This window comes from Salvia miltiorrhiza, chromosome 1 (genome assembly GCF_028751815.1).
Source record: "Salvia miltiorrhiza cultivar Shanhuang (shh) chromosome 1, IMPLAD_Smil_shh, whole genome shotgun sequence".
NCBI lineage: Eukaryota > Viridiplantae > Streptophyta > Magnoliopsida > Lamiales > Lamiaceae > Salvia > Salvia miltiorrhiza.
Window position 1 is genome coordinate 49,501,824 of NC_080387.1, and position 12,340 is coordinate 49,514,163.

The 12,340-nt window shown below is 35.5% G+C and overlaps 1 protein-coding gene across 1 annotated transcript; it reads right to left on the reverse strand.

Annotated features, from left to right (window-relative positions):
- Positions 1-3,673: 3,673 nt before the first annotated feature.
- On the reverse strand, positions 3,674-5,319 carry LOC130989713 (uncharacterized). Its single transcript, XM_057913784.1, has 2 exons — positions 4,101-5,319; positions 3,674-4,023 (listed from the first exon to the last, which is right to left on the reverse strand). Exons 1-2 carry the CDS (start codon positions 5,202-5,204, stop codon positions 3,811-3,813), a joined length of 1,317 nt encoding a protein of 438 aa, XP_057769767.1. The 5' UTR covers positions 5,205-5,319; the 3' UTR covers positions 3,674-3,810.
- Positions 5,320-12,340: the final 7,021 nt, after the last annotated feature.

A 12,340-nucleotide genomic window follows, 5' to 3' on the forward strand; every position in this document is an offset into this window, starting at 1 on the left:
AAAAAAAAATATATATTAAATGTGTGTGCTCTGACCAAATTCGCAAAAAAAAAAAAGAACGATTCATATTAAAATGCAATTTAATAAAATTTTGATATCCATGTTGGATTGGAATTTTAATTTTGAGCAAAATTTGTTGATACAGCATTTGCATTAATAACTAATGACGGTCAATGTGTAATTAAACTAAAGGTTTTAAAATGTGAGAAATAATTACACACGACCAATGCTTGGAGTAATAATTTATTAATCTATATATTATAAAGAACCAGTTTAACAGCATTCAATTTACCGTTAGTTTTTTAACAGAATCTTCTTAATATTTAACGGCAGTTTAAAGATAATTCATTGTCAGCTCTCACGGTACCCACTATTTTTTGATTCGCTCTCACACGATTCTCTCCCTCTCTCTCACGCACGGTTATCTCACAACAATTTTATCTCTCTCTTTCAGACACTCTCGGTTATCTCACAATATACTTGTATTTCTCTCTGCACGTATATAGATATATCATCTCCAAAATCAGATTTTACTTCATCTTCTTTTCTGATTTAGCTTCTAATGAGAAATCTATATCTATCTATTATATGAAAACACAGTTTGTGGCATTTTAGCAAATAAAACAACATATCAAGGGTAAATACATTAAAAGCTGCGCAACCCAAACCACAACCCCACTAAATATAATGGAGTGTTAGAAAAAATCGTAGCCTTTACTTCAATATATATAGAATTTGAATATATCCGCATTTAAATATTTCATCAATATCTCATTAAATATCAAATCCGATTAATTATTGATTCATTTTTTTTTATGCAGACTCATTTACAATCTTAATGTTAATTGATATAGTACAATAATTATTTAAATGTTAGTTACATAAAAAAATAAATTGAATATTGTAATATGTATCAATAATTCATTTATATATATATATATATATATAGAGGGGCCGCTCCAATGAGACCCCCTAATTTTAATGAGATCTAGGGCACGATCTGGTGCGTTTATTTTATCAATCCAATGGCTGATATTGTATTTGGAGGATGATTTTTTTTTCGCAGGGTTCGAATCCTGAAAGGAGCAGAATATTTTAAATTTTGTTATTCATCAGTATATACTACATTGTTCATCAATATATACGGCCCTGTTCATCAGTATATATGTCTTATTCATTATGAATTTATTAAATTTTATTTTTCATCAGTATATACATCTTGTTCATTAGATATACGTTTTGTTCATTAGTATTATATGTCTTATTCAGTGTACTCATGTTACACGAAAAATAGGGGGTCTCACTGGAGCGCGCCCCTATATATATATATAAATGTCAGATTGTATTATTGCTTTAGTAATTCTATTTTTTTCTTTATAATTTATTTTTGGTAATATGATATTTATTAAATTTAATATTATTTTCATTGGGTTGACAATATTCATTATTTTACACTACTTCAAATAAAGTAATATTTGAATAATAAAATATATATTTTTCTTATTAATTAATTTAAGTCATAATTTTTTGGCACTACATAATTTAAAATTTTAAATAATTACTCTCTCCGTTCATAAAATTTTTGCCACATCCTGAACGGCACGAATAAAATGTGAGTGAATTTGTGATGGAATAATATACACCCTATTATTATAAATAAAAGTGATAAATATTTTATGGATTGATCAAAAAAAAATTATCATCGCAATATTTTCGTATAAAAAATGCTTTGACCCGTGCGATGCACGGGTGGACGTATTAGTAATATATAAAGGAGTTTTCTCCCCTCCTCCAGGATTTACGTTTTCGTATTCGAATTTTTATTGAGTAACTGATGTCGATTATTTTATTTCATTTTTAAAATTGTTAATAGGCAAAAATGCTCACTTCTTTATCTTTTACTCTTTTAAAAATATACTTGTATTCTTTTATACTTGTAAAAGTGTTAAATTTTTACTCTTTTTAAAATATACTTGTATTTTTTTATATTTTAATTCTATTTAACATTTATATTTATATTTATTCATTTAATTATGTCTCTTAATTCGATAATCGCCGTGCATCGCACGGGAGGGCGTACTAGTTGATTATATATCCTACATTAGCCTATGAAACAGAAGCGGATTCAATTGATAACTAACGTGAAAAGGGACAAATTTGTACTATAAAAATATTTTAATCTATTTTGTTGAATAAAAAAAATTGATTCTCTCTCGGAATTTAAGCTTCTGAAAGAGGGTTTAGAGATGTGAATGGAGGCCGTTGTCGTTGAAACCGGCGCAGTTGATGGCGGCGACCTGCTCGAGAACGGTGGAGTCCATCGCCTGGGATAAGAGCTCCTCCACCGCCTTGTCATCGTCGCTATCTGTGAAAAAATCAGCCATTGTTGGAGATGGCGAGAATGAAGAGTGGATCCGGTGGGACTAGGGGGCAGACCTGCAGCGGGAGAAAGAGTCTTTGTCTACTCTATTATTCATGTTCTTAAATTATTCATGTTCTTAAATTTTTAGTTGAGGCTATGATTATAAGTTTTACAAATATTTGAGTTGGGGTTATAAAATGTTTGAAGTTATACGCAGTGTTCTACGAAAATTAATTTTTTTAACTGATAATCTATTACCTATTTAAAATAAGGGTTAATAGCCAAAAAATACACGAACTTTCACCAAAATTGCAAATTGCACATGACCTTCAAAATTGGCCCCAGAATACATGACCTTTTAATTTAATCGCGATTTTCCCCCGCGTTGACCAACACATGCTCCACTGTTGACGTGGCTCCCGGAATTTGCCTACGTGGTCGACCGGCGATGGTAAGAATACGACGTCATTTATTACTTACAATTTAACACACTGAACGACGTCGTATTGTGACATTATGCGAATTAATATAAGAAATTAGGGTTCGAGCTCTTCCTCTCTACAATTAGGGTTCTTACGCCTAAAATGGAAGCTCTCCCGATTTGCGAAATGGCGTCGAATTGAAGGGATAAACGCGGATCGAGAAGAAAGAAGGCAGATCGACGAAGAATAATGAGTCATTCGCGAAGTTCTTCGTCAATTGAGAGGTCGAGTAAAGGCGTTGAAAGGAGATGTTTTCATAAAGTACCTGCGATTATGAAAACTTCTCACACTGAGAAGAATCCAGAGAGGAGGTACGTTGAATGTGGACAGAGAGATGGCGAGGATTGTCGTTATTGGGATTGGGTCGATCCGGAGCTAACACCATATTACAAGCTCTGTTTTAACAAATTGAGAAATGAAAGAGATGCTGCAATCGTCGAATTGGAGGGTATGATGTGTGAAAAGTACAGTGGGTATGAAGGTGATGGAGTTGATGCCCTTGAGTCCATGGTAAACAAGAAAGATATGCCAAGTTCAGTGGAAGCAAGGTTCAAAGCAAAGAAAGATTTGCCAAGTTCAGTGGAAGCAAGGTTCAAAGCAATGGAATGTAGACTTAGAATTCTCACTTTTTCTTTGATTGTTGTGGTAATTATGTTTATGTATTCTAAGATGTAATTTTCCCTTTGTTAATGAATGAAGAAGCATGCCCTTGAATGTAGTTTATCTTTCATTCTTCATTGATTCATCCATTCAGAAGCTATTCAAAGACAATGAATTTACATAAAGATTGACAATGATACACAAACTTAACCAAAAGTGTCATCTCCATTCATTCATCATTTCAGATTCAAAAGTGCCAAAAAAAGGTTATAATGTACAGAAAGGTGGAATAGTTTTATGTTTATCCAACACTGACATTCAAAAGCCTAGATTCAAAAGCAAATCAAAAGTTGTTGTAGTCTTCAATCACTTGTTAATGCTCTCTTGTGTAGCTGAGCATTCCAACAATGTGCTTCCTGACGGCAGATTGCTTGCAACACTGCCGGCTGCACCACCTCGAGCGCTTCCTCTTGCACCACCCCGAGCTCTTCCTCTTGCACCACCCCTTGGTCTTCCTCTTCCTCTGCCACCTGATTCTCCTCCGTGGGTGGTATGGGTGACACCCCTTTGATCAGGTGTCTGCAAGAATTAGTGACAGCAAGAGTTAACATATCATCATACACATATGCTAAAATAATTGAAGAGTAATGACATACCCTAAAGTATTGGTTGCCACTGCCCTCACTGATGTAGAGTCCAGCACCCCTCATTGCAATTGCCTTCTCCATGGCAATCTGCTTTTGCTCTGCCTTGGATATCACAGGCATCTTCCCCTTGTCCTTTGTTGTAGCCTCATTCTTCTTAGGCCTCCCCTTTGCTCCCTTTTCTTTTGTTGGCTTCTCGACCTTCTCCTTCTTACAGCCCCTTGTGTTATGACCACGCTCACCACAGTTACCACAAGTCATTACTAGCCCTTTTCTTTTCAGCCTATTAGGATTTTTGGGATCAACCTCATGGGGATCCCTAATCCTATTCTTCTTAGGCCGCCCAGGCATGTTCTTCACTGTTGGAGGCTTAATCACACTACCCTCACACTGTGGCCAATGCAATGGACCATTCAGTGGCTCCAATGCATATTTATAAGCCTGCAAATACTTGGAAATTGTGTAATACTCATGCACAAAGTTAGATGCATCATCATTCAAGTACTTGATGGCAGCAAGACCATGTGTGCAAGGTATACCAGTAAGCTCCCAGACTCTGCATGTACATGTCCTCTGTGGAATATTGACAACATATTTCTCACCCTCGTCATCTACCTCAAACTTATCCCCAAGTGCAGGTATAGTGTTCATGTTCCTAGACTGAAACTTCATTTTCTCAAGTTTTTTGTTGATCATAGGACAAAGCCTATCAGAAACCACTGCCATATCATGTAATTTTTTCACTTGCCTCATCATAAGGGCTGTCCTGATCTCTTCCATACAGTGTATCAAGTGTTTTCCCCTAGCACTAAGTATCCAGCCATTGAAAGTCTCACTTATATTATTGTCTACCATGTCCGAACAAGGTTTGCAAGATAGAAAGGCCTTACAGAATTTCGAAGTGTCCCTCTCAATGAAGCTCTGGTAAGCTCCAACACTCTCAGCCTTCATCTCCTCAAGAACCTTCTTGTATTGTTGTTCGGTTGTAGCTCTGACAGCCTTCCAAAAGATTGTCTTCAAAGTTGCTCCTTTATTGTCTTTCTTCCAATTCATGTAGATGTGGCGGGCACAATTCCGATGCTCTGCCCTTGGAGCATAATTGCTCACAGCATTCATCAGCCCCTGTTATTTGAAAAATACAAGTGTGAATGTATATTACAAGTTGAATGCATAAGTTGTTAAAATAGGTTGAAAGATTGCTTACTTTCTGTTGATCACTGATGAAGGTGTAGTTTTCACCACTGCCGATCTCGAGATCATCTACCAGATGCTTGACAAACCAACTCCAATTCACCTCGTTCTCAACACTGACCACTCCCCATGCTATTGGGAACATTTGATTGTTCCCATCCTTTCCAACAGCACACATCAAAATCCCACCCAAGTAAGTCTTTAAAAAACATCCATCTAAGCCTATCAATGGTCTACAACTCTCTTTAAAACCTTTCCTCAATGCAGAATGACATATGTACAGGCCCTTGAATACCCCATCACTGCCCACAACAACATCAAATGTGCCCTCTCCATCAACTCTTTTCAGTTCAGCTATGTATCTCCTAAGAGATGCATAGTGCTCTTCAACCGACCCCCTGACAATCTTTAATGCATGTTTCCTTGCTTTATATAACCTATCCCTGCTAACATCGACTGCAAATCTATCAGCTATGTCTCTCCTCAATTCACTAACATCCCAATTAGGTTTTACTCTGAACACTGGCAGGTACTTATTAGCTATCCATTTAGAACTTAATAACTTGTTCTTTGTAGCCCTCTTACAGGTATGTTCCCCCTTGTATGACTTAATCACGAATGCTGCATCCTTAGACACAACAGACGCATACACCCTCCACTTACATGGTGGCTTGCAGATAGCCTCACATTGGTCTTTAGACACTCTTCTAAATCTAATGAACCAACCATTAGCTATTGCCCAACTTGTTAAGGCTGCCTTACATTGCTTCCCATCTTCAAATCTAAGGCCTAGCTTAAGGTCTAGGTCTTTGTCATCTGCCTTTGGGTCATACCTACTTTTTTTTTGCTTAGGCTGCCCTTCACCATCACTCTCAGAGGAAATAATCTCATCACCAGATTCCTCATAATCTGACTTGTTCTCTTCCTCATTAACAGGATTACATGTCTTAAGCAAATCCCCTACCCATGAGCTAGGACCTGGACCTGTTTCCCTCTGCTTTTTCTTAACAGCCACATAGCCTTCATCCTCTAAACCCTCCATGTTATCATCATCTAAACCCTCCCTGTTATCATCATCTGCATCATCACTTTCTTCAGCATTAGAGGGCAAATACTCTTCCTCTGAGTCAGTTGTTAACCCTCCATCATACCTTTCAAGCACCCAATCCCCTCCACTTAAATCTATAGTAGGCAAGTTTGACAATAAGTCCTTAAGAGAAGGCTCATATGTCCCCTCTTCAGCATCTACCCCTTCCCCAACATCTCCCTGATCATCTTCCCCTTCCCCAGCATCTCCCTCAGCATCTTCCCCATCATCTCCCTTATCATCTTCCCCTAGTCCAGCATCTCCCTGATCAACTGCCCCAGCATCACCCTCATCAACTGCCCCAACATCACTCTTCCTAATACCCCCCTCAACAAAAACGCTAACAACTCTATTAACATCTGTAAGGAAACCCAACATATCCATCACCTCTTTATCGGTTTTGATTACCCTAAATACATATGATTTAGGTTCGACATAGACTAACTTAGCCCATCCAGAATAACCCAAACTCTCCACTAAATCCTTCAAATCAAAAAAACCAAACGTATCTACATCAAGGTCATGAAACCCTACCTTTTTACCCCCACCATAAGCATCAAAGCCCTGAACTTCACGAAACTCTCCACCATGATGAACGAATAGTGAGAAGTTATCACTGCAATGTAAAAGCGAAAAAAAATCATTTTCCAAACCCTAACCGATTGCGAAATACAACAATTAAGAACTATCTAATATCACACTTGAAATTCGCGATTTTACGAACATACCTTCCACCCATGTTATCACACTCTGAAATCCACCTTCTATCTTCCTTCAATTTCAGACGTGCTCTTCAAACGTATCTCTTTGCCTTCGTAGCTTGTTCGTTGTCGGAATAGTTGAAGAAATTGCTTCGATTTTTCTTGGATTTGCCTAAAACCCCTTCGACGTTCTATCTTCCCTCCAAATTCAACCGTAAGTGTAAAAGTGGTGCATCAAAGGAGATAAAGCATGTGTTAGAAAAAACGACGACGTTTTCTACTCTTTTTTTGCCAGCGTGTATAACTTAGCCACGTACTATGCCACGTAATGTCCACATAATCACCGGTCAAACTTGGCTCTGATCGGAAATCTCGTCGGGGGAAAATCGCGATTAAATTAAAAGGTCATGTATTCTGGGGCCAATTTTGAAGGTCATGTGCAATTTGCAATTTTGGTGAAAGTTCGTGTATTTTTTGGCTATTAACCCTTAAAATAAAAGCTATAAAGGTATAATAGTATAATCATAATTAATTTTATTATTTTTTTAAATAAGGGGTTATAGCGAGAAAATTGGGGGTTGCGTTTAAAATTACCCTTAATTTATTAGTACTATAAAAAATGTGTACCTATTTTTGTAATATAATAGGGAACTCTACCTGGTTTAAAATTTTACACTTGGAGTTAAATTATGAACATGTATCCAACTGGATTTAAAAACAAGGAGCTACACACTTGATTTAAAATATATATGTTTGCAATTTCACTTTAGTAAAGAATATTATATCATGTAATAAATATCAATATGTATTATATACTCCTGGATTTAAAATATATATGTTTGCAATTTCACTTTGGAGTAATACTATGTTAAATATAATTTAGAATGTTTTATTGGATGTGTATAACCAATTTCGAATAATTCATCTTAAATTATTTACAAATATTTACCAATTTCAACTTCTAGACGGTTTATTTGAGTTCCTTTTTTATGAAGATCTAAATCTATAATTTGTAATATAGTTGTATATATATTATATTTCTTATATAAGTATGTATTAGTTATAGAATATTTAATTTTTAAATATGTTAATTATACAAAATTTGCTAAGTAATGTTTCTTTTGTAGTTTTACATCATTCAAAAACAATGTTTTAGTAAAATTGACTTGTGACTAAGTGGGATGGGAAGTGAAGGAAATTTGTGGGCACGGCAGGGGCCTGGGGAGATGGGGAAACGTCGGGAAGATAAATTTGTGTGGTTCTTTTTGGTGGAGTGGTGGGTTAGGTTTGGGTTAACTTTTATTTTGTTATTAGGTTTCTTATTTAAATTCTTTTCAATTATACCTTTTTAATTTTATTTATTTATTTATATTTTCATCAAAAGTAAAGAATATTTACGTAAAAAAATTTATATTTAATATAATTTAATTTATGTGGCCAACATTAATCTTTTATTAAATAATATGATTGTTTAGAGATATTAACATTATATATATATATATATATATATATATATATATCCCTATATAGGGAGAGGATCATGTGCGAACTGATGAACAACGATGTTCATGTGCGAACCAATGAACAAATACATAATATACATGAAAAACGATGTTCATATGGAGAACCATGAACAAATACATAAAATACATGAACATAAGCACATGAACAACGATGTTCATGACAGTAAGTCATGAACACCATTAAGGGTGAGCAGTCGGTCCGGACCGGACCGAACCGGACCGGACCGACGAAACAGAGGATCGAATTTTCAAAAAAAATTGGACCGAATCGGACCAACTGAAACCTTAGGACCGAACCGAAACCGGACCGAAACCGCCATCGGTCCTCGGTCCGGTTCGGTCCAGAACCGACCGTTTTTTAAATATTAAAAATTAATAAAAATATTAATAATATTAATAAAAATATTAATAAAAACATTATAAATTAATAAAAATATTAATAAAAATATTAGAAATTAATAAAAATATTAATATATTAATAAAAATATTAGAAATTAATATAAATATTAATAATATTAATAAAAATATTAATTATATATTTAAAATATATATATTCGGTTCGGTTCGGTTTTTGTCGGTTTTGGCCTCCCCAGGACCGGGACCGAACCGAAATATTTTCGGTCCAAGAAAATAGGACCGGACCGGACCAATACATGGACCAAAACCAACCCGGACCGAAAAAACCGATCGGTTCGGTCCGGTCCGTCGGTTTTGGTCCGGTTTTGCTCACCCCTAAACACCGTTGTTCATGTGACGCATGAACAACGATGTTCATGACTTAATGTTGAACAATCGTTGTTCATGTCCAAATAAAGGGCTGTGATTGGTTCCTCGTCCTCACAAAAAGATGTAATTCTCACTTGATCTCATCCCTATATATAGATATGTGTGTGGGGGGGGAGGGGGCGCATGTATCATATGATTTTATGATATTTTAATTAATTTTAACATTATTTGTACATTAAAGCATATAATTATAACTATTGTTTACTTTTTTATCCATTACAAAATTATTATGTTTATTTGTAATATTTCAAATTATATAAAATATTAGTTTACTCAAATTAATTGTGATATTTCTCACTAGCAGTATTATTATAAATTTATACATATATACATATTTTTCTGCATGAGTTTGTGATTTTTTAAATTTATGATTGACTTAGTAAGCTTGGTAAATTTGCGAAATTGAGAAAAGTTGAACAAATCAATAATTGTGATGAACACGAATTCGAATCCTGAAGTGAACATATTAAATAATATACTATGTTGCGTTCATTAAAATTACATACATGTTCGCCATAAAATTTCAGCGAAATTGATAATCATTAGATTACATAAAATAGATGGATTAGATCTAATCTCAATTCTATAAATATTTAGAAATTTCAATTGAACCTTTCTCTTTATATATATATATATATATATATATATATATATATATATATATATATATATACACGCACAAAAATTTGGATTGCAAGAATTTCCCTCCAAAAATAACATCCAAAAATCTATTGGATAATACCCATTAATATACATAGATTGTATGTTCATTAATGATCTTATTTATTGTTATAATTGGATTTTAATTTTTATTTTTATATAAAATTAAATTGTTCACATTGACAAACTTAGATGGTGATGGGAGATGGGGGTTAAGAAATAGAGGGTGAGGCAGAGGGAGAGAGAAGTCTGAGAAGACGAGGGAGAGAATCAGCGACCATGGCTTCTCGCCGGCAGCGATTGCTGTGTATGCGTCGTGTGAGTGATTGAGAGGGAGAGAGTGAGCGTCTGATTTGTGTATGTTGAGCGGCACATGTGGAAGAAGGAGGGTGAATGTTTGGAATGGGAGAAGAGGAAAGGAGTAGCGGTGCTGATCCATTTTCTAAAACCTTAAAATGAGAGGAATGAGTATTTGAGCTGTATTTTATTGTTGAAAAGTGTAGATGAGCTGTGTATAATTTATTTTATTTTTTGTTTAATTTATTGGGTTGTGTTTAATTTTTTTTATCACTATGGGCTGTATTTAATTTATTGGGTTGTAGTATTTATTTAATTGGGTTGTATATATTTAATATCGTTATATCTAATTTATTGGGATGTATTTAATGTATTTAATTTATTTCCCTAATTTATTTAAGAGTAATTCTATTCATAGCCCAATTTTTACTCACTATTTGTTCATATGTAAGTTTTCTAGAATATTTTATGCAGTTATCTTTAATATACTACTTCAGTCGTCTACAAATTTTTTTTTTGAAAACTATTTGTTGGGAACCTTGTGGAATATCCTAACCCTTGTTTTGATGATACCAAAATTCATAGGACTTAACTGTAATAGACTAGAATCGTTTTGAACTCAAGTGTTAGAGTTCGTTTATAGTTTAGCTTGCGGTGTCGAAGACTGAAGACTGAAGACTGAAGACTGAAGACTGCAGATACCAACTGAAGTATCAGTTGAAGAATCAGTTGAAGACTGATTATTTAATGCGCGCAAAGGACTGATACTAAAGTCAAGTATCAGTTGAACATTCTTCCTAGGACTGATCTTCCAACGTTCAGAGGAAGCCACGTACGCACAAGTACAGCCGCATTAAATGCAGAGATCTCAGAATATCTTATCTCTGTAGAGGTCATTCCTATCTGGTGGTTACTTTTCAGAGACGTCACATCTCTTGTCCATCAAAGAGAGCCGTTTCCACACAGACAAGGAACCTCGAAGATTGAAGCCTCAACCCAAATTCGAATTGCTCTCCAACGGAAGAAATCTTGAGGACGATTTACGCCAACGGATCTATTCAAGAATTCTCCTACAAATAGCGCTCGAGGATCACTTCAACCTTCACCGATTCAACGACATAAGCTGAAGCTCTGCCAAAATTGCTACTCAGCCTAAAGCTTAACCGCCCCAAAGCTTGAATCGAAGAAGAGAATTCCAAAGCCAAAATCAGTCACTGCTGATTACATACATTCTCTTAGACCCTAGGCATATATCTGTTTACCCAGAAGCCAAAGGTCAAACTTGCTTCAAAGAACTTGTTCTTTGTAAGTATAGTTGGCACTCGTTCAAACCTCCCTCCCATAAGAGTGTTTGAGTGGTTCGGAGTTCAGGAAGGTACTCTGAACTCTGAGTGAAAAGTCTGAGCACGAGGTGTGCTTAGCAGGGAAATCCTACGCGAGGTTGTGTGGGTGCTGAAGAAGGGTTTTCTTCAGTTCACGTTGTGTGCACCAGGCAAACACACGGGTACGGTTTGCAGTGCACCAGTGAAGCACTTGCGGAGTGGATTGTTGGTCTGATCAACCAACCGTGGATGTAGGAAAGGGTTTTTCCGAACCCCGTAAAAGTCTATGTGTTGTTTACAGCTTTCAGTTTTACATTTTTACTTGTGCTATTTCAATTGATAAAACTGAACACTGACTAACAACAAAGAGAAACCTTAAACCAACAACTTGCTCCACCGAGGCTGTTACGAAACTAAGTTTAATTTCCGCTGCGTATGATATCGATCTAACTGAACTATCCTCTGATAGTCAGGAAGAGTGATATCATCTCTATCCTAGCAAACACGACTGAAGCCCTTACTTGCATCAGTTAAGTTCCAACAACTTAACTGATAACTCATTACTGAAGAGCTTTCAGTATCAGTCGTCAACCCTGTTGGTCAAAACTGATTTCAGTAAAACAGGAGTCCTTGTTTGCGTGCAAAGTTTCGTTTTGATCTCTGACTGAGATCCCTCTGATTGAGG

Excerpts from the sequence above, each read along its gene's own strand:
- LOC130989713 (XM_057913784.1), bottom strand. The coding sequence starts at position 5,204 with ATGAATGCTGTGAGCAATTATGCTCCAAGGGCAGAGCATCGGAATTGT. Across the intron at positions 4,024-4,100 it reads GTGGCAACCAATACTTTAGG|ACACCTGATCAAAGGGGTGT; the intron begins GTATGTCATTAC and ends TAATTCTTGCAG.